The 25,073-nt window shown below is 38.9% G+C and overlaps 3 protein-coding genes across 4 annotated transcripts; 2 read left to right on the top strand and 1 right to left on the bottom strand.

The window, feature by feature from the left end:
* Nucleotides 1–9,203: 9,203 nt before the first annotated feature.
* LOC107815772 (uncharacterized) lies at nucleotides 9,204–9,695 on the bottom strand. Its single transcript, XM_016641401.1, has one exon. It carries the CDS (start codon nucleotides 9,693–9,695, stop codon nucleotides 9,204–9,206), a length of 492 nt encoding a protein of 163 aa, XP_016496887.1.
* A 1,295-nt stretch (nucleotides 9,696–10,990) lies between these two features.
* LOC107815774 (receptor-like cytosolic serine/threonine-protein kinase RBK2) lies at nucleotides 10,991–15,895 on the top strand. Of its 2 annotated transcripts, none has more exons than XM_016641404.2 (9): nucleotides 10,991–11,278; nucleotides 11,897–12,000; nucleotides 12,101–12,562; nucleotides 12,787–13,038; nucleotides 13,126–13,280; nucleotides 13,672–13,751; nucleotides 13,836–13,971; nucleotides 14,104–14,253; nucleotides 15,171–15,895. In XM_016641404.2, exons 1-9 carry the CDS (start codon nucleotides 11,244–11,246, stop codon nucleotides 15,294–15,296), a joined length of 1,500 nt encoding a protein of 499 aa, XP_016496890.1. In that variant the 5' UTR covers nucleotides 10,991–11,243; the 3' UTR covers nucleotides 15,297–15,895. The 2 variants fall into 2 exon arrangements, with proteins under 2 accessions (XP_016496890.1, XP_016496889.1); XM_016641403.2 differs by having other exon boundaries at nucleotides 11,894–12,000.
* Nucleotides 15,896–17,131: 1,236 nt separating this feature from the next.
* Nucleotides 17,132–20,999, top strand: LOC107815775 (probable prolyl 4-hydroxylase 4; the record flags this gene model as incomplete). Its single annotated transcript, NM_001325959.1, is given in 7 exon segments — nucleotides 17,132–17,257; nucleotides 17,400–17,457; nucleotides 17,543–17,647; nucleotides 18,760–18,817; nucleotides 19,491–19,666; nucleotides 20,324–20,393; nucleotides 20,510–20,999. Coding segments are annotated over 7 exon segments (885 nt in total). The 3' UTR covers nucleotides 20,806–20,999.
* Nucleotides 21,000–25,073: the final 4,074 nt, after the last annotated feature.

Genomic DNA, 25,073 nt, shown 5'->3' with positions numbered 1-25,073 from the left:
TTGATCACCTAGTCTAATTATATAATCCACACAGTCCTAAGTTTGGCCGGGACCCACAGTTGTGGACCTCGAAGAGTGCCTAATACCTTCTCTTTGAGTAATTTGAGCCCTTACCCGATCTTTGGTGACGTTGACTAGTCAAACAAATTTATCTGCACAATAGGTGCCCTAACATACCTTAAAAATCGTTAGGTGGCGACTCTTCTCTTTTAGTCTCCTCCTTTAAAAGAGTTGTCACACGTCGAAACCCCACTTTTGCGAGGAAGAAAAAGGGGGCGCGACAGTTAGTTAATGTGGTTGTAGTTTCGAAAAAGAATAACAAGGTTCAAATGTGCGTAGATTATAAGGACTTGAATAAGGCATGCCCTAAAGGCTCGTTCCCACTGCCAAACATCGATCAAATGATTGATGCAACGGTCGGGCACGAGTTAATGAGTTTACTCGATGCCTATTGTGGATACAACCAAATTAAGATGAACCCATAAGATCAGGAAACAATTTCGTTCATAACTTCAGGCACATATTGTTATAATATGATGCCCTCCGGGCTTAAAAATGCCGGAGCCACTTATCAAAGGCTCGTGAACAAGATGTTCGATAAATAAATAGGTAAAACAATGGAAGTATACATAGATGACATGTTGGTCAAGTCTTTGAATGCAGGTGATCACATAAAATACCTTCAGGAAACCTTTGATATCTTGAGGAAGCACAACATGAAGCTCAACCCAGAAAAATGCGTGTTTGGGGTTGGCTCCAGTAAGTTCTTAGGATTCATGGTTTCAGAAAGGGGGATCGAGGTAAATCCCATTAAGATCAAATCCATCGAGGATATCCCAGACCTACTTACAAGCGTAAAAGAAGTCCAAAGGCTAACAGGAAGATTGGCCACTCTAAGCAGGTTCATCTCTTGATCCTCAGAAAAATGTCATCACTTCTTCTCTCTTCTGAAGAAGAAGAACGATTTCGAATGGATTCCATAATGTCAATAGGACTTAAAGGACCTGAAATGTTATCTAACAAGCCCCCCGCTACTGTTAAAGCCGGGGGAAGGTGAACAACTGCTAATATACTTAGCCTACTCAGAGGTAGCGGTAAGTGTCGTGCTAGTCTGGGAGGACGAAGGTACGCAATTTCCTGTCTATTATGTTAGCAAAATTTTGTCGGGAGCGAAAACTCGCTATACGCATCTCGAAAAACTGGCTTTAGCTCTCGTAGTCGCCTCTCGAAAGCTTAGGCCTTATTTTCAGTGCCACCCAATAGACGTTGTGACAACCTTCCCTTTGCAGAATATTCTTCACAAGCATGAATTGTCAGGTCGGTTGGATAAGGCGGTCAAAATCAGTGTGTTCGAAAATGAATATAAGCCTAGGACTGCGATTAAATTGCAAGTTTTGGCCGATTTCCGTCCTCGGTTATTACCCCTGACTGCTAAAGAAGCGGTGATCGTGTCGGAAATGACGTCGGGAGTTTGGAATATGTTCACGGATGGAGATTCTAATTTGAAAAGGTCTAAGCTCGGGGTAGTCCTAATCACGCCTTCGAGGAGACCCTGAGGTTGGCCCTAAAAACTATTCCTTTAACTAACAATGAAGTCGAGTATGAGGCTTTGATTGTAGGACTCGAACTGGCCCGGGTCTTGGTTCGAGGTCATATAGATCAAATATGATTCCCAAATAGTAGTAAACCAAGTATATGAGATTTTTTACACAAAGGAGGAACACATGCAACAATATGTGATTAAAGTTCAAACATTGCTTTCCCGGTTCAGGGAGTGGTCGATTACCCACATCCCGAGAGAAGAGAACGTAAAAGCAGATGCATTGGCCAATTTAGGGTCATCCACATAAATGAAAGGATCTAATTCCGGTACTGTAGTTCAACTTATGTATTCAGTACTAGATGTGGACGGCTATTGTGTAGTAAATAAAACAAACCTAGTCTGGGACTGGATAAATGAATTCATCAATTATCTTCAGCATGGAAAGTTGACCGAAGACCCGAAGGCGTCCCGGGCACTACTCACCAAAGCAAATAGCCTCTTGGGTGGATAACTATATAAGAGATCATTTCAAGTCCCGTGGCCCGATGTTTAGGAGCCTCGTAGGCGGACTACGTAATGAGAGAGGTCCATGAAGGAATTTGTGGTAATCATTTAGGTGCATATTCATTGGTCCTAAAATTAGTCAGGGTCGGATATTACTGACCTCGAATGGAACAATACACAAAGGCATTCGTTCAGAAATGCAACAAGTGTCAACGAAAAGCACAGTTGGTGCACCAACCGGCAGAACTCTTGCATTCGATACTATCCCCATGTCCATTCATGAAATGGGGGATGGATATAGTTAGGTCATTACCACCGGATCCCAGAAAGGTAAGATTTATTTTAATTTTAACTGATTACTTCACTAAATAGGTTGAATCAGGTCCTTACCAAAAGATCGGTGAGCGCGAAGTGGGCGACTTCCTGTGGGAAAACATAATTTTCCGGTTCGAAATACCGAAAGAGATTTCATGTGATAACGGGCCACAGTTCATACACTCCAAAGTCATACAATTTCTTGAAGACCTAAGAATTTAAAAGGGTTACATCTTCACCATACCATCCGAGCGCTAATGGGTAGATGGAATCAACCAATAGGGTGATTATTCAAAACCTCAAAAAGAGGTTAGAATCAGCCAAAGGCAGGTGGCTCAAAGAGTTACCGAGCGTGCTATGGGCGTACCAGACGACGGCAAAATAAAGCACGGGAGAGACACCCTTCTCTCTCGTATACGGTGCAGAAGCTCTGATACCGGTAGATGTAGGAGAACCAACCTTATGGTTCTTTCGAACATACGAAGAAGCGAATAATGTGGCATTGCTGGTAAAGCTGGAATTGCTTGATGAACGCAGGGACTTGGCACACATAAGAATGATGGCTCAGAAGCAGTAGATGGAAAGGTACTATAACCAGAGGGCCAATCTCCGCTACTTTAAAGTAGGAGACCTGGTTTTGAGGAAAGTGACTTAGAACACTCGAGAAATCAATGTCGGAAAGCTAGGTCCAACGTGGGAAGGCCACTACCGGGTTTCAGCTGTCACCGGTAAAGGATCATATGAGCTTTAGAATCAAGAAGGAGTCAAATTGCCTAGCAACTGGAACGTGACTACCTCAAGGGGTACTATTGATGATGGATCTTGCTTATATTGAAAGTATGTGCTGCACTCTTTTTCTCTTCGACTAGTTTTTATCCTAATAGGATTTTTCTGGCAAGGTTATTAATGAGGCAGCAATAGAAAACATACTATGAAGGAAATGTTATCAGCAAAGTTAAGACCTTATCATGATAAGGCATTGAAATGACAGATCACTACGGAATGGTTAAATAGCCTTTGGCTCGATTGGGAAATAGAGCTTTCCATCAAATCAAAAGCTATTCAACCGTTCACAAGTGTTTTACCTAGAGGAGCAAGACTTCCAGTGTTCTAATTCGCATACTTCACATTCAAACACTGGGGGAGGGGGAAAAGTATGAGAATACAACAACATGATTGACACAAAAACTGGGACTACGAGACCCGGGAACAACAATGTCTCATCGGGACCAGGGACTACGCAGCCAGCCTCATAGGAACAAGTTGTACAAGTTGGCCACATGTATTGACAATCTTTTTTTTCCCAGCAAACGAATGCTTATGTACTTTGAAGATATAAGGAATAAAATTAAGTCCTTTTATTTTTATCCTTTTTCTTGTCCAAAGATAATAAAAACTTCAAATGCTAGTGCTGAAATGGCCCTCTTATGTTTACGATACTCTTGAAGAGGACGTCTCCTGTTCATTTCAGCACTAGCATTTGAAGTTTTTACTATCTTTGGTTATGCCTCTTTCGATTACTAAGAAGAATCAATGAATTTAACCAACAAGATGATGCAAAAACATCACAAGTTATGCCTCTCTCGATTACATGAACATGTGAATATAGATGCAATAATTAAATCACCCAAAATAATTCAATACATAAAAACTAGAGTTAATATCCACAAACAATCATCAAAACACCAAATCCATCAATCCCTAAAGAGAACTACTCCATAGATATGGAGTAATTCATCACAAATATAAAGAAAAATATTAAACGATCCAAACTCTTGTCTTGAGTGAGGATAGAATGATGAAATCCTTGTGCTTTGGCTTCTCCACCTTCTCTCTAGCCTCCTTAGGTCTTAGATGTGTCAAAAGTCCAGAAAATATCATTTTTCATGTATTTATACCAAGTAGGGTCGGGCCCAAACGAAATCACCATTTTCTAGTCGAAATAGGAAAACTTGCAAACTTATTGCTTTTCATGCGTCGCACTGTGCGTAGCAGGGTGCGTAGCATTAATGCTTTTTCCTGACAGACCCCAAAAACTCAGTCTCTGAAGTTTGACATTTTCTGTAGATTTTTACACTGATGTGTCGCACTGTGCGTCACCCAGTGCACCGCACCAGTGCATTTTTTCAGCAGATTATTCTTTCTTGAATTTTGTCGCACAGAAGTGATCCTCGACCCCCGAACACGATTCCGAATTATTCCTTTGGGCTTTTACTCAGACTTAAAAGCTCCAATTAGCTCGAATTAGTTCCATAACATCTACATAGCTCGGAATCACTCTTACAAGGCATAAAAATCAAAATTAGTGCAAAACACTAGTAATTAACGCTTAAACTCAATTAAAGTGCAGTAAATTGGAATGTAATAAGTGGCTAAAACATGAGATTATAGCCTACCATCACCGGGAGATGTTCTCGAGTAGTTAACTCCAGCGTTCGGGCTTTGGCGATTTCATCATCAATATCAATGACGTCCGCTTTGGCTTCCTCCAAGGTTTTCCTCCTTATATAATACATAGAGTATGTCTTTTCAAAGACAAGGGAATCCCATTGGTGTTGGAGTTTTTCCTTAAGTCTACCAACCTCGGCTAAAAGACCATCCAGCTCGGTTCTTGTGGCTCCGAGGCTAAGATCAAGATCACACAGTGTAGATATGTGAACCCGATTTTGCTCTATGATCTTCGTATACCTCTCTTCCATACGGGCCCGATTTTACTCAGCAGCATCAACCTCTTCGGCTTTGGAGTTCAAGGGTGCCTCCAAACTATTCATTCGTTCAGTAGAGGCAGACTCGCGCCCAGCAACAACGAGCACAACATCTTGGACCTCAGCCTATTTAGCCTTAGATTCTTGAAATTGTACATTTAGCTGTGAGGCTTCTTGGCTGAGGGCCATCACTTACTGCTCACTTTGTTGCAACCGAGCCTCTAACTCACTCGCCTCAGCAGCTTTTGCTTCCAGCACTGGGAGGCGAGCAACAATTTGGTCCCTCTCCCAACAGTTGATCCCGCTCGAACATAAATCCTTCTTTATCAAGGATCAATCTCTGAAGGCCCTCAGAAGCGAGTAAGTTGGCCTGCAAAATATATATCAAAGTCATAAACCTTGTTATAACAGATGAATAAAAACAAACAGTGAGAGAACAAGTACGGTACCGATGCCGCATTGTGAATGGCATTATTCAACATACACTCCCCTGAAAGAGAGTGTATTTTCTTCTTATCTTTTTCTGAAGCCAGAGGCTTCAGATGGTTGGCAAGATCCTCCATCCTGGACAGCAGAGGACACTCATTTGAAATAGAGAGAGTGACGTTCCTCCTCCCTCGGGGATCTGGAGAAGGGGTGAGTAGTTGTGCCCCAAATTTCTATGGTCAGGGTACGGGGGAGGGGCGGCATCCTCTTCTCGGGCACCTGCGATCGGTGGAGGAGATGCAGGAGTTGATGGTGATGAAGGCACAACTGGTGTGGAGGGAGATGAAGTTGATGGTGTTGTAGGTTGAGAAGAAGTTGCGAACGAGGCAGTGCTGATTAATGGTTGCTCGTCAACCAAAGGCAGAAGAGGCCTGGTATCCGAGCTCACAGGATCGGAAGCAACGACTGGGACCTAAAAGGGAAAATCAACATTCTCCACTAAATCTATTTCTCCCTAGAGCGCTCGAAACTCGCCCTCGATTGGAGTTCTAAGCTCTCTAGATTGAGCATTCTGTTGAGATGATGAAGATCGTTGTCTCCTATGAAGGGAAGCCTCTCCATCACTAGCTTCCCTGCCATCGTCAATGACTACAGTGGTTGCGACTGGGTTAGGCGTGGCCTTCTTTATTTTCTTTTTCTTTTATCCCAGCCGAGGAAGAACGCCACCTTTTTGGTTGCTTGTTCTCTAGACTGGGACTCCGAGAGGAAGCACCTATACAGGAGGCAGACCCGAGGGCAGCGCTCCGAGTGAGAGCGTCATGCAACAACCTCGCAGCCTCTGTGCAATCGGCTAAAACCTCGCCTTCGGGGTAGGTAACAGAACCCTACGGGAGTCTTGAATCAAACAAAAAGATATGGTTAGAAAGTTTTCTTATGTACATACAAAGACGGGAAGTAGATATAATCAGTTTACCGTGGATCTTGGCCTTCCACCCGTATTTGAGGGCCAACTCCGTCCACCGATGGGTCTCTGCGTAGTAATGTCCAGAATCTTCTGAAACCATTGGTCCAGGCCTTCAACTCATGGTGGTGTCTACCGAGTAGCTGAAATAACAGAAGCAAAAGAGTTAGCAATGACATGGAAAGACCTTTTACGGAGAAAGAGATAGATTATAAACTTACGTGAATGGCTCCATGATTCGGGAAAAGATGGAGTTGTGGACGGGATGATATCCCTGGTAACAATGACGACAAATCGCTCTATCCACTTGCAGTTATTGTCATCATCCATGGTGGTAAGCAGAGCATGGTGGCCACATTTGCTAAAATTAATTACCCCCCCTCCCCCGGAAGATTTTGGGGAAGTAGAGGTTCATCAAATGTTCCAGGGTTAGGGTTTTACCCGTTTCCGTGCACAACTGGCGCAGACACGCCACCGTTCTCCACACAGAAGGGCCTACTTGTTCCAAGCAGACCCTAGTATTGGTGGCATAACTCCAAGATCACGGGGTCAAGTCCCCCGCTCAAAGAAAACGAGCCTAAAGTGAAGGGTTATGTATAGACATACGTAAAACCCTTCTTGGTGAAGGTCACCCGCTCCACCAGGTCAGGGGAAATGATGTTTAGGTCATGGCAGTTGAAATCTTCCTTCACAATAGGAATACTGGAAGGGCGAATAGAAGAACGATACCTACTAACGGCCCAAGTTCGAGGGTTCGTACAAGGGAACTTCTCTTGGAAGTCATGAACGGTACTCAAGTGCTTGGGTATGATGGTGCTTACCGTAAGGGGATCAGTATCAACATCAATATCTTTATCTTTGCTTCTCTTCGGACCTCCATCGAAGAGAAGACCAGAGTTCTTAAAAGATTCAGTGAAAGAAGCCATGATAGTAAGAAAATGATAGAGTTTTTTGAAGAAAATCAGAGAGAGATGAAAGCAGAAGGAAGTTAAGTGCAAAGAGGATAAAAGAGCTTATGAGAATTTTTAGAAGTGAAAGAAGTAAAATGAGGCGTATAAGTAAAGGTATAAACAGATAAAATCGTGGTCATGATTACCTCGAGAACCGGCAAAAATATTGCTGAATCGTGGGGTAACACGTGTTGGAGGTATTAAATACGAGGAGATGTGCATCTTATCAACGTCAGAGACTGTTCAGAAGGGTTCGGAAGATTTCCTGCCAAGAAAGGAATCTTCACCAACTTCCCGATGACACAAAGATGTTCCACCGGAAAGCATGGAGACTATCTGTATAGGGTAAAATTGGTTTATATTAAATGATCGAATGATTACGTGACACGTAGAACCGGAGACAGACGGAAGGTGAATTGAGTAAGAACCGAGACCGAGGGCAACAACTGCAGTTAGTATCTGATAGATCCCGAAGGGAACATAATCAACGGAAACAAAACGAATGTTTGTCACTAGATGAAATTTAATGAAGAACATTCCCTAATATTAAATAGGCAGCCCTTGCAAAGAATTTTGGCTTTCATGGTCTGCCGTTACATATTTATCAATGACCCCTTTATTGTCATTTAAGAGAGGTTTGATCCTAGGATCTTGTTTCCTAGGTATAACTATAAATAGTAGTTTCAACGGCCATTGTAAGGAGACGAAATCTCTAGCAAAACTTATGATATACTTCATTCTAAAGCTAAATAATACAACTTTACTTTCTGTCTGATATTGCTCTTACTTCTGTCCTCGGAAGCATTGCTCCCGGAGTCTGCCATTTCTGACTTTAACGTTAAGTCTTATTTTTAATTTAATTTAATTATTATTTTGGATCAAATCAGTTCGCTTATCTATAAATCATATAACAAATTCAACTGTATCATTTTACGGGTAAACAATATATATTGAATATTTGCCGGAAAGTGGTTTAATCTTGGCCAAACTTATCTGTTATTTGCCGGAACCAAATTACATCTATATAATCTGGTTTTAGAATAGAACATCAGAAGGTGGCCTAACATTTGCTTGTTCCATAGATTCATGTCCCTAAAGTTTCATGTTAATTTGGCTTTAATAACATACTGTCAGAACTCAGAAGAGGTTGCATGCCTTAGGCAAGGAGAAAAAGAAAATTCCTTCAATTTGTGACTTTCGACTTGCATCAACATCTTCCTCGTTTGAATCATAGCCAAGAAAGGTTTTAATACGCAACAAGTAAAGAGGAGAAACATAGAGAAAAAATATAAGGTAGAACACACACATACATTACCTAAATTATAGCTCTTGATTACTGAGTATTTATTACAGTAGTATATCTTACAAGAAGGAACTGAAAAGCTCCTCTTTCGTCATCCTCGTCATTAGTCATCACTAACACCATTAACAGAGCAGTACAACATTCCACATAATACTCTCATATTGATCTTAAACCTCCTTCTTCCCCTGCCTCCGCTCCAACTTTACCAATTTCCCATAATAATCCAATCCCCATATTATGATATTACAACATCCCATTCCCATATTACAATTTAAAGTAAACCCCCATACTTCTCCCAATTTTATATATATTCATATCTTACAAAATTTTGAAGAAAAATAAACATATTTATACGCATTTCTTTTCTAATTTTCTCAAATTTCAGACCTTTCCATCTCTCCATATGTCTAAAAAATATTCATGGAGAAATTAAGATCCCAAAAAGTTGAGAACTTTTGTCGGCATATAGTCGGGTCGGATCTTTTAGGGAACGTAGCTAGTATTCAAGTCGGAGCAAGCGCCTCAAATCTCTAGTGGCAGAGTCATCAAAGGACTTGAAATCTTCCTGCTTTTTGTTGAAAAATGAGGGCAAGGGAAGAGCTCTAGGCGATGGCGAATTTGAAAATGCCGAACCGGCATACACGTCAGCCGATGATAACCCGACCCGGATATGCTTGGGCAGCATTTCCGGTTGAACCAGCGAATTCAAAGACTCGCCTCTCCTCAGAATCGTCACCCGACCCATTTCTAGGCCGTCGTTGTAAGCCTGTCTCAACTCCACGGCGCTCGCGCATCTCCTCGTGATCGACGGCGGCTCAGGTTGGTTATTCAGCTTCTTCTTCTCCGTTCTGACCACCGATTTTCTGTTCCTAGGATTAAAATAGCCATTTTCGTTTCCAAAGTTGCTTCTCCGGCGATGGAACGCCGACGGCGGAACTCTGAACCTTTCAATTAAGATATCCTGTGGCCGCAAAATCTCCGTTCCCATATTTCCGCACAAAAATTGAATTTTTCTAATGAAATGCAAGAACGAATTCAACTAACGGTAAAGCATAAAGGAGAAAAGGGTCAAGAGAAATGAAAATTAACAGAGTTGTCGGAAATGGGAATCAGGAATGATAGAAAAGCTTTAGAATTATTTAGATTTTTCCAGTTCCTTGTGATAAGGAAGGAGGAGGGAAATTCTCTATTTTTGCACTATCAAGGAAAGGGAAAACAGTTTTGATTTGTTCTGCTCGGTTTAGATTGAAGAGTTGGGTGGGGATGGTTGAAGATTTAAATACAAAGAGGGGAGAGAAAGAAGATTAGATATGTGGGGGCGAGAAGCGCGCGGCGAGGGTTAGATTTATGGGGCTAGTGGTGATTTTTTATTTACTTTTTTTCTTTTGAAATATTCTGGTTCAAAAACTAGTCGTACTTTATGAGAAGGTATTTTATTATATCAAGAATAATACTTAAAAACCAAACAAAGGGTAAATAAAATACTAAGTATCAAATTTGGTGCTGAGGTTATGTTTGCTAATACCTCTAATCAAATGATATTTCAAGCGTTTTTCCTAAGTGTATAACACATAGTTTGTCATATAAAATTTTGCAATTAAGTGTATAAATTAATCGGTGGCAGTCGTATTTTAATTATAATAACTTAAGAGTACTCATAAATTAATATACTTGGTTGCAATTTGTATTAGGGTAAAATTTTATCCGTGGTTCTAACGGAAAGAAGAAGGAGGGGTATTGGTTGGACCGCCTTGTTTGATTTTTCTCATTTTTAGTGGTTGACATAAGCTGAAATTTCCCATTGGAGGTGACTTTCTGTTCCGTTACTTCAGGCTCTTGTCACTTTTTTGTTTCTCATTTCTTTCTTTACCAAAAGAATTCTATTACTAGCTTTTGTTTTTGTCGATAATATCTGCCACGTCAGTTAGGGTCTGGACGACTGGGCAGTGGCCATTGGGCATTTCACAGCCTCTAATTTTCTTTTTTTTGTTTATATAACTTTGTTCTACTTAGATAATGATAGTAAGTGCTCTATCTTTTTCAATAAGGTTGTAAATTACTGACAGTGATATGCGTTCCCGTGCCAAGATCGAACTAACTATATATATATATATATATATATATATATATATATATATATATATATATATATATAAATATAAAGATTTTCCCTTTCTGGCAATATCGTGTCTTTAGAGAGTCTGAGCACTAACTATGTCGTTTAGGAAAACGTGCGTTATTTTCATGCACGTCACCACGTAGTTTAGGAAGAAAAAAAAATGCACGCACGTAAATATGCAGAAAATTCCGAATTTTTGGGCATAGAGATCCGGCAAGAGGCAAGATTCAGGTTAACAACATGACAACCACTATTTCCCTCTTTCCGTTTCATCTCCTTCTCCCCTTCTCTCCTTCTCTTTCATTCATTAGAAAAACTCTCCATTTTTGGTTTCTCTGGAAGAGGCTCGATCTCCCCTGCCCGGGCCACCAAGGGTTCAGGTTATTTGGTGATTCATTGTTCTTTCCCTGAGAATCCATGAAAACTACTCGTGAACCTTCAGCTTCTCCATGGTATCTTCTATATTCTGATTTTAATTTCCCTTCTTACCATTTTTGTTAATTTTCATTGTGCAATTTATGAATCTCCCTTTTACTGGTTATACCATATTCAGGCAGTAAGGCAGCTGCTGCCTCTTTTTCATTTTTTGGTTGGGGTGGGGGTTGGGGAAATGTTGTAGATGTAGCTAATTTGTAATATTAACCAGATGGGTAGCTAATATATGCGTAATGTGTTTCTAATCCGGATATACATCTGTGTCATTGTCATGCAATAAAATATGTACAAGAATGGTGGATAATATAGATAAAAACCTATTAGTACAATAAGAACTATTTTGGGTATATAAATAGAAATGCTCTTCGCTGTATGTGTGGACAACAATTACATTTCAAGCCACTTTTGTCTTTAAAACTTGGGATCTTTGAGTAGTTTTCCTAAGAGGACTGCAGATCGTCGAAGTCGAAAAGACATATGTAAGAGAATGGTAGCTGAGATAAGTTGGAGGGCCGGAGATACGAATGAAAAATGGATGAAGAAGCCATTTGCTCGGTGTTTCAAGAATCGCCTAATACAATGTGTTTGATTAAATGACTCATCGAAATAACTGATAGTTCTAATTGTGTTAGCAGTGAGATTCCGTGCAATGTTAGTGAAGGAATCCCAGAGAAGGGGCTTCCGAAGATGGGGCAGAATAAGCTGCTTTTTTGTGCTTCCATTTCTATCTCTGCTGAAGGTAAAATTTCTTTACATGGATGCTTTCTTGCTCATATTACTTCTCTTCAACTAATTTCTTTTACCTTTGTAATATGTGACATTTCATCTTGTTATGCTAGAATTGCGGTGTCTCACTATGGCGGAAGGAAAAGTAGACAAGGATTCAACTGGAGAAGTTTTGGACAAGGTTCAATTTCGAGATGATTTAACTGAAAAAGTTATTAAAGATAACGAATATGAGGAGTCTACAAGAGATGCTTCCGAAGATGGATCAGAGTCTGAAACAACAACTTCCAAGTCCAGCACTTCAGATTCAGATGGAAAATTTCAATCTCAGTGGAAAGGATTCATTAAAAGACTAAAGATTGGGTCTTCCATACATTTTCATACTTTCCATCCTAGCATACCTTCACTGCCTTCTATTAAGATAATACCGAAAAGGAAAACTAAGAGTACAGAACAGAACATGCCAACGGTGCCTGCTCCTAACCTAGATACTGATTTACGTCACTGCTTTCAAGCGCACTGGAAAAACTTCTTCCTCTCTGACCTTCAGAAAGCTACTGACAACTTTAGCCGTGGTATGATGATTAGACAATTTAATTTTATCATAGTTCCTGCAACTAATTGAATCTTAGGCAGCCAACATGAAAGCAAATATCACTTTGAACGTCAAAACAACTCAAAATTTTAACTTTCAACTGCTTTTGTGCTATGGGCTTGTTTGTATCTTCCATTTATTTAGCAAATTACCAGATTAAAAACCATATTGTGATGCTCATTATTCTTTATGTCATTCTCAAAGAAAACTTGATCGGTGAGGGAGGTTCATCCGAAGTATATAAGGGACATCTTGAAGATGGCCAACTAGTTGCAGTTAAAAGGCTGATCAGGGGAACTCAAGAGGAGATGGTAGCTGACTACTTATCTGAGCTCGGAATTCTAGTACATGTCAACCATCCAAACGTTGCTGGTGTTATTGGATATGGAGTTGAAGGAGGGATGCACCTTGTTCTTCCTCTGTCTCCACATGGGAGCTTAGCAACTCTGCTTAATGGTCTGTCATTATATCTTCATTTGAATTTATCCTTTTGTAGATTTTTAACCGTGAATTACTTTTTCTATTATGCATTATTCTTTTCAGGTGAAAAGAGTAAATTGGCTTGGTGCCATAGGTATAATATTGCTCTAGGCACTGCCGCTGGCCTTGCGTATCTCCATGAGGGTTGCCGGAGGAGAATCATCCATAGAGATATTAAGACAGCTAATGTTTTGCTGACGGAAGATTTTGAGGCTCAGGTACTTCTTTGAACCAGTGCTTGTGATTTTAAAAGCCGTTGTATTATGTTTTAAAATTGCTTTCTGTCTGGCATTTGAGTACCTCTCAGCGATACTTGAATGTCGTTTGTCAGAATACCTTCATTCAATACCTAATCTCTTGATGGAACGTTATGTGCTTGTCCCAAACATGAAATTTTCTTCGAAGTGATAGAACACAAGAATATTTATTGCCTTAGGGATAAAATGCATTGCTGTTTGTTTCTGTTTTATTTATGCGCTCCTTAAGCTGCACTCTTCCAGTCAGGAGATCCATAGTCCATGAACTTCTAATACAACTAATATAACCTATAGGGGTTTTATTTTTTTCAATTTTGCGGCATTTTGATGCTCAGCTTTTCGTTTTCTGCAGATATCTGATTTTGGACTTGCAAAATGGCTCCCTGATCAGTGGACACACCTCACTGTATCTCAGTTTGAAGGCACATTCGGGTTTGTGGAGACATAATCTACCAACAAAACATATATACTATAATGATCTCCCATTGTGACATATCATTTTAAATGCCGTGACAGATACCTCCCTCCAGAGTTCTTCATGCATGGTATTGTGGATGAAAAAACAGATGTTTATGCCTTTGGCGTTCTATTATTGGAGCTCATTTCTGGACGTCCAGCTTTGGATGAATCTCGTAATAGTGTTGTGATGTGGGTATGCAATCATCTCAACTGCATGTCCTTCAGTTAGTAGGGAGAAGATTTAGTAGATTAAAATTGCCACTTCTTCTGGCAATGGATCATACTTATACCGGAATTGAAGCTTACTATGATCACTATGTTGCAGGCCAAACCATTTCTCCTTAGTAAGAACCACAGTGGGTTAGTTGATCCATCACTTGGGGATGCCTATGACTCAGAACAGATGAATCGGATGGTTATGGTTGCCTCTTTATGCATACAGCAAAATTCAACAGATCGGCCTCAAATGAGCCAGGCATGTAACTTTAAATTTCAGGGGGCAGATTACCATTGTGAATCATATCAAGAGAATGTGGATGGTAGCCTTTTGAAAGTAAAGATTGGTTTTTGCTTAGAATTGCCCATCTTCTAGTATCTAAGTTTTTAATGCTCTCTTAATTATAGGAGTATAAGATATTCTTTATACACCTAAAGAGATGGTCAGCACTTTAGAGGAAAGAGAGTTTTACTAAGGACAGTTCTAAATTCCTGCACTGATTCACAAAGCTAACTGGCAGAGGCAGCAGTGGCGGAGACAAAATTTTCACTAAGGGGTGTCAAGTATAAAAAATAAACACACGAAAAAGCCAAGAGGATTCAACATATAGCGTATTTACATAAATAAAAAAAATTACCTAGCTACAGATTGTATTTTTCCGGCGAAGGGGTGTCAATTGACACCTTTTGGTATAAGGTGGCTCCGCCACTGAGAGGCAGAACCTCTCAATCTGTTTCAGTTCAAAGCCACGATGCGTGTTTGTTATTTGTTTAGGAATATGCTTAATTAGTGAAAAGGAAGAACTGTGACAATTCCTTGATCTTGTTCTCACCCTAGGCCAAAGACAAGTCTGATGTGAATTACAGTTCAACCTAGGCTATATAAAGGGGAGGAACAATCCAAAATGCTGGAGTGCAGTAATTTGAGTTGAGATCATGTTAACACTAGTACACAAAAGGATTTAGGTTTTTGAGTTTATTTGGTTTATATGTATATTTTTATTCACATCACATAAGCTTTGTCCAACTATTAGGCTAATTCCGAGAGAACTTGGCACCTTATTCAGTAACATTAACATTCCATGACACAAGGAAGATAAAAGAAGCCAATATATTGTAGTTTCACCAATTAAAAGGAAAACTGTAACTTTTATTAATTTGATGCATGCCATGCAGGTTCAGGAGATGTTAAAAGGTGGTGGAGGCATTCTCCAGAGAATGAAAACGTTCCAGAATGCCAGCCGTCAAGAGGATATATCCCATAGAGTGAATTTGCTGCTTGAGTCGTCCTCACCAAAGTGATAAAGATAATCCAAACCAGCAAAATCAGGCAGTGTAGGGGAAATAATCCCTTGTTACAATGAAGATCTCTAATGTGATCTGGACACCCTGGACATACATCTCACCGCCATAGAGCTTTCGGAAGTACACAACACGCAAGTCTGAGTTAGGAATGTTCTATTCTACCATAACAGATGGAATCAGAGCTGCCAGGTGAAAATCTAAAAGGTCTGAGAGATCAAATGGAAAAGTGCAGCACTCAGTGTTTCAAGTTTTGACAGGTTTAGCAGGTTTCTTTGCAATGTTGGGTACTACTATATTGAAGAAGAAAGAGATGCCAACATAATGTACAGTATGCATAGGAGAGTCATTATTTTATCCCTTGTACTGTTTGACTGCATCCAGTAATATCTCACAGACATTGATCTGTAATGAAATGTGTATACAACTATGAACTTTAGATGGTGAAGGCATACTAGGGTGAACGTGTGCGTTTGAGATGGCTTTCTAATTGCTAAACATTACATGTACAGTACATGCTTTATATCAGCAAGTGCAGATTACTTTGTTAATAGGATTTTAATTTGGGCAACCCAATTTGAAAGACAAATTTGTCGCGACCCTTATAATGTGAACTTCAGTCCCTCAAGAATAGTCAGATACTCAAGGGAAATGAGTGCTTAATCACCATCGTCGTTTCCTAAAGAAGATTGCTACCAGTTGTTCGGCTTTGGCAGATAATATTACTTATCGCAAGTTCAAATTGTCAACATCCTACCCCTTCCCCATTCAAAAGAAAAAACAAAGGGGTCTTTACCATGGATCAGTGGAGGGAAAACACAGAAATACTTGCACCAATTGTAAAACATGTCAATTATCTCGGTTAAGTAATAAATTGAGTAAAAAAAATATTTACTCATTAACCATGATAAAATTCATGTAAAAGATACACGTGATGCACTATTTATTTTGTGCTAAACCAAATACACGTAAGTACTTTTTGGTTAGGCACTCCATGTTGACTTATTTCGTGAATCTACATAATCATTTAAGTAACTTTCAAACTCTTACAAATTAGGAACTACTTTTTGCTAGAAAATTATCGGCTAGTTTTACTTCTTTAATTTATGAGTCTACTTCACATAAATTATTGGTCTACAGAGACCATGTATTTTGTTATGACACGTATTAATTTACAATATTTTATCGTTTACAAACTTTCATACTCCTCAACGTCCAAAAGATCATAACTTTGAATATTTCAAATTTATATATGTGATATATTGTATACATATTAGGTCTGATCATTATTTATGCAGTACCGTTATGGGCAGTGGCGGAGCCACATGCTGTCAACCGACACCCCTTCAAAAATTATACTGTATTAGTTCGATAATTTTTTAAAAAATATGTATATATATACCAAAATTACACTTCTTTGTGAGTTTGTTTATTTATATTTTGACTTCTCTTAATAAAAATTCTGGCTCCGTCACTGATTATGGTTTATACCTACGTACCCTATTTTTCATTTTTCATGAAAAAGAAAAACCAACAATCGGCGGTTGAATTGGTTTTCGTACTAGAACTAGAAAAAGACAGTTCAATTAATGTCGTCCTTAGGGCGGGATATGTAATTACAGTGAAAAAGACTAGTGAATACAAATTACCCACACGACGCGGTGGTTAGTAATTTTGTAACTCCGTCTATAGCAGCCAGCCTATAGGAATTTGTCTTTATCTCTTCTGTCAGTTAACTACTTCAAGTCAACTGGATTTAGATTCAGAAATAGATACTAAAAAAATGAAACACTTTCCCTGAGAAATTTGTCCAATTTTTCTACTCAACGGCCTGAACTCATGAACAGCTCTTTGCAGCTCGCTAGTTTCTTCTTGCTCTTCATTATAGCGTTCGTGCGCGAATCGTCCAGTTCAGCTATCATCAATCCATCCAAAGCCAAGCAAATTTCATGGAAACCTAGGTATTTTTTTACTTCTGCTAGTTGTTAATTCCCCGTTTAAAGTAACAAAATAAATTAAAAAAATCCGAAATTAAAAGTGTTATGTTTTCAATTTTTTATGAAGTTGTTACTGTTTCGCCAAATAATTTTTGACTGTTTACAGAGCATTTGTATATGAAGGATTTCTTACGGATGAAGAATGCAATCACTTGATATCTCTCGTGAGTGTCATTTTCTATTTAATACTATTTTGAACTTTTTTGTGTTCGAAGCTGAATTTTGTATTGACTTTGGGGATTGCGGTAGGCAAAATCGGAGCTGAAGAGATCGGCTGTGGCCGATAATGAGTCTGGAAATAGTAAGACTAGTGAGGTTAGGACTAGCTCCGGAATGTTCATTCCCAAAGCTAAGGTTCGTTTTCACACTTTCAATGTATCCATCTTACTATATTGTATCTTCCTTTTGATACATTTAATATCACGACTTTACTGCTATATCTATCAATAATGTGATTATACAGCTCGAATTTCTATATGTTCACTTGCATTATCATTGTGCTAGTGTTTGGAATTTTCTGGATCTTCACTTTTCAAGCTTCGAATGAACATTTTCCATCACTTAGTCTGGTAGGAGATGGTGCTGGGGTTAGATGATCCCCGGTGATAATAGTCTTTTTTTTTTGAGATGGTAACATATCCAATATATTAATAAAACATCAGCACAAATTTTGTACTGGAACCAAGATTACATCAAGAAGAGTTATGACAAAAACAAAAATTAAACTTCCTTGTTCTTCTTACAAGGTGCCTAAGACTTTTATGATTGAATCCTGGTCATCTATATATTCTGCTTTACACCAAAAACTAAAAAGAAGAATGCAATTCATTTTGATCTTCTATACAAAATGAAGCCACAATTGATGTGTCTGATAATAGTCTTTGATTCGTATTTTTTCCCGGTTGATGTGTCTGGTAGTTTGTAATTTCTCTGCAAGCCACAATTGGGTATTGATCCCCTACTATTTCTGAGTATCCTACGTTCTGGTTTATTTCTTAAACCATGATGTCGGTACCAGATAAGGGGGAATTGGTTGAAGTAACCATGTCCACAGAGGCGGATCCAGGAATTGGGCTTTATGGGTGTGTATTTTGTTTATCTTTTTTTGCAAAGTACCTTAAACATCTCTAAACCAGATGTGGTTCCTTTATGTATCAGAGTATTTCGCACATCTTTTACTGATGGTGAACGACAGGTACTCAATCCGCGTGTTCGGAATTCACAATCCACTGCCTTTGATCCACTTGGCCATACCCGCTCCATCCTCGACACAGTTATTGTTGTTTTAATCTAAAAATTTGATGATTGCTCCCTTTAATAATTAGCTGATGACTTGTTACAGGCATCAGATGGTATCACTTGTTTTAAGACAAACTTATAGCTTCATACTTGATAACTTTTTTTTTTCATTTCCTGTTTCTGTATCTCTGATTTTGTGAAATCTTCTCTCGCCTCTCGTGCTGCAGGATCCTATTGTTTCTGGGATAGAGGAGAAGATAGCAACTTGGACTTTTCTACCAAAAGGTATGACTTCCACTGAATGATAAATTCTATGTTAATTTTATCTGAACTCATCAATAGTTAGTTGCAAATTGAAGATTCTCTTTAGTCCGTCACCTATTAACCTTGTCATGTACAAAATTTACTAACTTCAGGAAAATGTTTGTAGCTAACTGAACATCAATTGAAAACTCCTTTTATACTGTATCATTAGACAGAACCAACTGTGATAGGTTTTGCAAATGTTGAGTTTCACTAAGCTTTAAGACTGTTAATAGCATAATGTGGTTAACATCAAAGAGTGCAACCTACTAGAATAAAGGAAAGCGATTTAGTTTAAAAAGTTATCCATTCTGTTCACTATTTACTGTTTCACATTGGATCTATTCTTATTCAGAAAACCTATTATAAGCTCATGATTTTGAACTGTTGATGATTGTACTTCTTGTATGCTATCTGCTATATTAAAAGCTGTTAACTTTTTAACTACACATTCTCTAAGGCTTAAGTTATTAATTTACCTCTATTATAAGAATTATCCACCTTCTTAAATTAACTTATTGACTACTTTTTTTACTAGCATGGAGATATTCGTCGTTCTCTCCATTAAGTTACATCACTATATCTGCTAGTTATAAATTTTTGGAGATACAACATTAAGTTACTAGAATACGTCATAGTTATTTCTTGTTTACAGAGAATGGAGAAGAAATACAAGTACTACGATATGAGGAGGGGCAGAAATATGAGCCACACTATGATTACTTTGTAGACAAGGTTAATATTGCTCGAGGTGGACATCGTTTGGCCACTGTACTTATGTATCTCACAAATGTTGAAAAGGGAGGTGAAACTGTTTTCCCTAAAGCAGAGGTTAGTTTAAGTTTTATCTACTCTTGATTCCATTTTACTTCTTTAGCCACGAGTTCAATTATATTTGGCATTTTGCTTATTGGGTTATGAGGAGGCCATTTGTCTTCTGGTTCTATCTAATTTAAGATGCCCATTCTTAGGTTACCTTTGCAGTATCTGCATTCTTTTATTTGTAGAGTTAGGTTTAAAGGTGATACATTAGTTTTGAAGTGGTGTTTTTGAAATTTTGCAAGATCAAACCAAGATATTTTTTGGAACCAAGAACTAAAAGAATATGAGCTTTTTAGATTCACAATTGAAGGGCACATGTGTACACAGCGGGAAAACTGACAAAAGCATGGAGGTCCGTTAGGAAAAGCTGAATTTTCGCTTCTGTTATGGCACTTTTCAGTTGCGGAAAGCCATACTATTAAAGCAGTGTCTGAGCTTGACGAACATTGCATTTTTGCTTGGATATGTGTTGTTTGATTCCTCTTGTTTGTTTATTAGAGGAGTCTGTTTTCTTCTTCTCTCTGTAAATTGAATGGTACTGATGAGATGACATTTTGCACTTTAGCCTAACCAGATTCATACTATAGTCTTCTCTTGGATTCTTCTTTGTTTTTTGAAGTTGTTCCTACACATTCTTTACCCACCAAATATTGGAAATTTGTACAGGAATCACCTCGTCGTAGGTCGATGATAGCAGATGACAGCTTGTCTGAATGTGCAAAGAAGGGCATACCAGGTACTATACGATTTAGGATATCTCAGAATTGTTGAATAGTGCTATTTCTGCGACTTATATATTGTGCATCTGATCTGCTCTGCTTTTTTACTTTCCATTTTCTTGGAATTTACCAGTGAAACCACGGAAAGGAGATGCCCTTCTTTTCTATAGTCTCCATCCAAATGCCACTCCTGATCCACTTAGCCTCCATGGTGGGTGCCCTGTCATTCAAGGTGAGAAATGGTCAGCAACAAAGTGGATTCATGTGGATTCCTTTGACAAAACTGTGGATACCGAAGGAAATTGCAGTGATCGTGATGAGAATTGCGAGAGATGGGCTGCTCTTGGGGAATGCACCAAGAATCCAGAGTATATGCTGGGAAGTGCTGGCCTTCCTGGATATTGTAGGAAGAGCTGCAAAGTGTGTTAACTCATTATACTTCTCCCTCCCAACTAAATCTGTTTAGAAACTGACAGTTCTTTGGTTATAGTTGTTTCTATTGTATTTTCTAATCTATCATTTCCATCCCTCAAGTAGTGGAGTATTTTTCCTTTGAGGCTACTACATACCCAAATTTTGTCTGTATGCTCTCTTTTTTCTTGTCGAATGAACGTTTGAGCATCACGTTGCATCTTCTATTTAAGTCATTTTCTGTCTTCTTTGTTAATTTTATCAAACAGCTATACTTTTGCTAAATATCTTTTCTGTTTTCTTCCAAGGGAAATGAAAATATTAACAAAACCGGAGATGAACCTAAACATCTGAATGAACTAGTGAGGTTTTCTTCAGTTACGCATTTTTATTTGCAAATGGAACTTGCAACTTGATCTCCAGACAGAAAAAATGAATATTTACACCCTACCTCAACTACAACGTTTCTCTGCACCAAACCCAAATCACAAGCGCCGTTTCATTACCCGCTTCCCAAAAGATTCAATCTCGGTTGTCCAATGTCCGTTGCTCCATCGCCGTTGCTCCTCCGGCAAAGCTTCGTTCTCTCCGGCGAACGGCCATCACCGGGCAATGTTTGGCTACAATGAAGGATCTCTTAGATATAGCTGGATTTTCGAAGTGTATTTCTAGATCTGGCCGACGAAAAGCTTGGAAGCCTCATTCTCAGATCTGGCCAAATTTTGCTAAATACAGTGTAATAATGTATTCTCAGATCTGGCCGGATTTCCGTTCGTCTCCATTTTTAGTTTAATGCAATATATACAGTGTTTTGCTTGGCCGGAAAATGTCATCTCCAGCGAACTTTCTTCTCTTCTTTGGTATGGAGTCACATACAATGATACAATACATACATTGTATTTTCAAATCTGGCCGGATTTCGAATGGTAAATATAGAGTAAATACATTGTATTCTTAGATCTGGTTGGATTTTAGTTCGTTTCTGGCGAAGCGAAGCCTCATTCTCAGAACGCAGGATTTTCAAATAATAAATACAGTGTATATAGTATATTCTCGAATCTGGCTGAATTTTTGTTTGTCTTCATTTTGAGTATAAAATACAGTGTATACAATGTTTTGCTTGGCTAAAAAATGCCATCTTCGACGAACTTTCTTGTCTTCTCTGACTGTATACATGGAGATTGTAGTTGTATTTGGATGTATTTGACTTTATTTATCAATGTTGTTATTTTTTAATACAGTGATTGATTGAGCTACTTGATAATTGTATTATGGTTTTCACACATTGAATGTATTTTTCTAGTATGTATCTACTCTCTCATAGGTTGTATTGACTGTAACCAAAATACGGCCATTATGTGCGAACGACTACAGTTGATACAACTTTCTATCAAAATTGTATTCATTGATACAATCATTATGCGCGAACGAATATAGTTGATACAACTCTTCTATCAAAACTGTATTCATTGATACACCCTAGCAACAAACTGATACAATGAAATTTGAGTTTGGTTGTATGTGTTTGATGAGCAAGGGAAAAGTGACCGAGTTGGATGAAATCCCGATGGAGTTTTGGAAGAGTGCGGGCAAGGCAGACTTGGAGTGGCTCACTAGGTTATTTAATGTCATTTTTAGAACGAAGAAAATGTCCGAAGAGTGGAGGTGGAGCACGATATTTCCTGTATACAAGAACAAGGGTGATATTCAAAATTGCAATAACTATCGGGGTATCAAGCTGCTTAGCCATACTATAAAAGTCTGGGAGAGAGTGGTTGAGCTAAGGGTGAGGACGAGTGTGGCTATCTTCGAGAACCAGTTTGGGCTTATGTCGGGGCGTTCGACTACAGAAGCCATCCACCTTGTTAGGAGATTGATGGAGCGGTATAGGGAGAGAAAGAAGGACTTTCATATGGTGTTCATCGAATTAGAAAAGTCGTACGATAAAGTTTCGAGGGAGGTTTTGTGGAGATGTTTGGAGGCTAGATGTGTACCTGTTGCCTACGTTAGGTTGATTAAGGACATGTATGATGGAGTAACGACCCAAGTGAGGACGGTGGGTGGGGACTTAGACTGCTTTCCGGTTATGATGGGGTTGCATTAGGGGTCGGCACTCAGCCCGTTTGCTCTGGTGCTGGACGTACAGATGCGCCACATCTAAGGGGAAGTACCGTGGTGTATGCTATTTGCAGATGATATTGTATGGATTGACGAGACACGAGATGGTGTGAACGCGCAATTAGAGGCATGGAGGCGAACCCTGAAATCTAAAGGTTTCAAGTTGAGCAGGACCAAGACAGAATACTTGGAGTGTAAGTTCAGTGGCGAGACTCAAGGAGGGGAAGGGGAGGTGAGGCTGGACTTGTTAGGTTTCATGAATAGGAAATGGAAGTGGCACCTTTTGAATTGCACCTCTTCATCTCACTTTTTTCATTTATAAATTTAGAGGCTTAGCCTCATTTTTCAGAGATGGAAAATCTGAAAACTTCTCCCATCTTTTCTACACTGTTGCATTATTTTTCCAAATAAATATAGTGTCAAGTGTGATTTGCTCTGTTTGTTGAGTTCGCTGAAATTCTGTAATTTCGATTGCCAGTATTACAGAATAGTTTTTTCGTTCTATCATTGGAGGAAATAATCCATAACCTTGGGCAACAGTGAGTACATTAAATTCCTTAAGGACACACAAGCAACTTGTGGGCTCGAATTATTTTATGATTTGTTTATTGAACTAATATTTCCTCTTCCTCTGATTTTCTGATTTCAAACATAAATTACCAACAATCTTAAGGAATTTATTTTAATAGTTGATACCAGGAAAAAGAAGAAGAAAGAAGTGAAAGTCGTTTGTCATGAAGAAAAATGACGAAGCGATTGTTGAGGTTTTTGTTATTTAAGATGAAATAGTCTTAAAATGAGGGTGAAAGAAAAATGGAGGAAAAATGAAATTTTTAAGTAAAATTTTAAGTTTCCCCCTCTTAACAATGAGACATTGTTCCATATTGGAAGAGGAAATTTTTTTTTGTGGGTATATATATAATTGCTCTTCTTGTAGCTCTTAAAGAGTTAAGAAGAAAGCAAGCCTCGCGCCGTCGTCGTCGTCGCTCGCTCTGCTCGGCTCGGCTTCGGCTTCGGCTTCGGATTCGGATTTTGATTAATTTTTTGGACCAAATTTATTTGTTAATAGTAAATATTAACGTAAGATTATCCGCATTTGTAACGGATATATTCCAATCCGTGTATTGACCACCAGCTGCAATAGCAGCCGCCTAATGCTCTTCCCACCATGGCCAAGTGCTTGCTCCACAAACAAGCTAGTGCATGCTCCACCATGGAGGGTGGAGGGTCGTTCATCTTCAAAGTTGACTGCTATAAATATGTGCAGCAGCTGTTGAAGAAAGATATACAAACCAAACTGAAAACGCTCAACTTTGGCTATACATTGCACTCCTTTCTCTCAGCATTTTCATACGATTTTCTGAGTTTCTTCTCCTTTGTTCTGCATTGTTTTAACTTCAAACAAAGCAACTGTAAGTGTGATTTGCTACCGAACTTTGTGTTAGCTGAAACACTGGGGTTTGAAGTACCGCTACACCAGTGTGTGATTCGTTCTATCCTGGGAGGAAATAATCCATAACCTTGGGTACTAGGAGGGGATTAAATTCCTTAAAGAAACACTGTGAATTTAGTGGGCTCGAATTAATTACTGTTTCATTACGATAACTTATATTTTTCAGAATTATTATTTACAAATACAGCAATATTGGCAGGACTAACAAGCTTAAGGAATTTAATATTTATTTCTGTATTTGTGTTATTCTTATTATTCTGCAAACTAAAACCTTTGTGGTTTTGTGTACTCCCGTTTTGGAGAGTAAACCCTTCGTGGCGTTTTGTTGGAGATTAAAATCTACGTGATTTTTACTCCAGTTTGAAAACGTTTGTTTGTGTCATTCTTTTACAGAAAAAAAAACGACTGAAAGCTAAAACCAAGCTATTGCGACGGTGACTGCCAACGCATCGACAAGCCGAACACCGGCAGAAAAACCCAAAAAATTTTCCGGGATTGATTTCAAGCGCTGGCAGTAGAAGATCTTCTACTTAACTACATTATGTCTACAGAAGTTCATCAAGGAAGATGTTCCTGATCTGCCAGATAAAACTCCAGAGAATGAACGCTTTGTCGTGATTGAAGAGTGGAAGCATTCTGATTTTTTATGCAAGAATTATATTCTTAGCAGACTGGATGATAATCTGTATAATTTATACAGTGGCGTGGAGACGTC

The sequence above is a fragment of the Nicotiana tabacum genome, chromosome 22, assembly GCF_000715075.1.
Source record: "Nicotiana tabacum cultivar K326 chromosome 22, ASM71507v2, whole genome shotgun sequence".
Lineage (NCBI taxonomy): Eukaryota > Viridiplantae > Streptophyta > Magnoliopsida > Solanales > Solanaceae > Nicotiana > Nicotiana tabacum.
Note: the sequence above shows the minus strand (reverse complement) of the source record. Positions and strands in the feature narration are given on the sequence as shown.

What these genes read in the sequence shown, in the direction of transcription:
- LOC107815772 (XM_016641401.1), bottom strand. Translation starts at nt 9,695, where the DNA reads ATGGGAACGGAGATTTTGCGGCCACAGGATATCTTAATTGAAAGGTTC.
- LOC107815774 (XM_016641403.2), top strand. Translation starts at nt 11,244, where the DNA reads ATGAAAACTACTCGTGAACCTTCAGCTTCTCCATG. An exon ending in GAACCTTCAGCTTCTCCATG is followed by an intron (nt 11,279 to 11,893) that starts GTATCTTCTATA and finishes TAATTGTGTTAG; the next exon opens with CAGTGAGATTCCGTGCAATG. An exon ending in ATCGGCCTCAAATGAGCCAG is followed by an intron (nt 14,254 to 15,170) that starts GCATGTAACTTT and finishes CATGCCATGCAG; the next exon opens with GTTCAGGAGATGTTAAAAGG.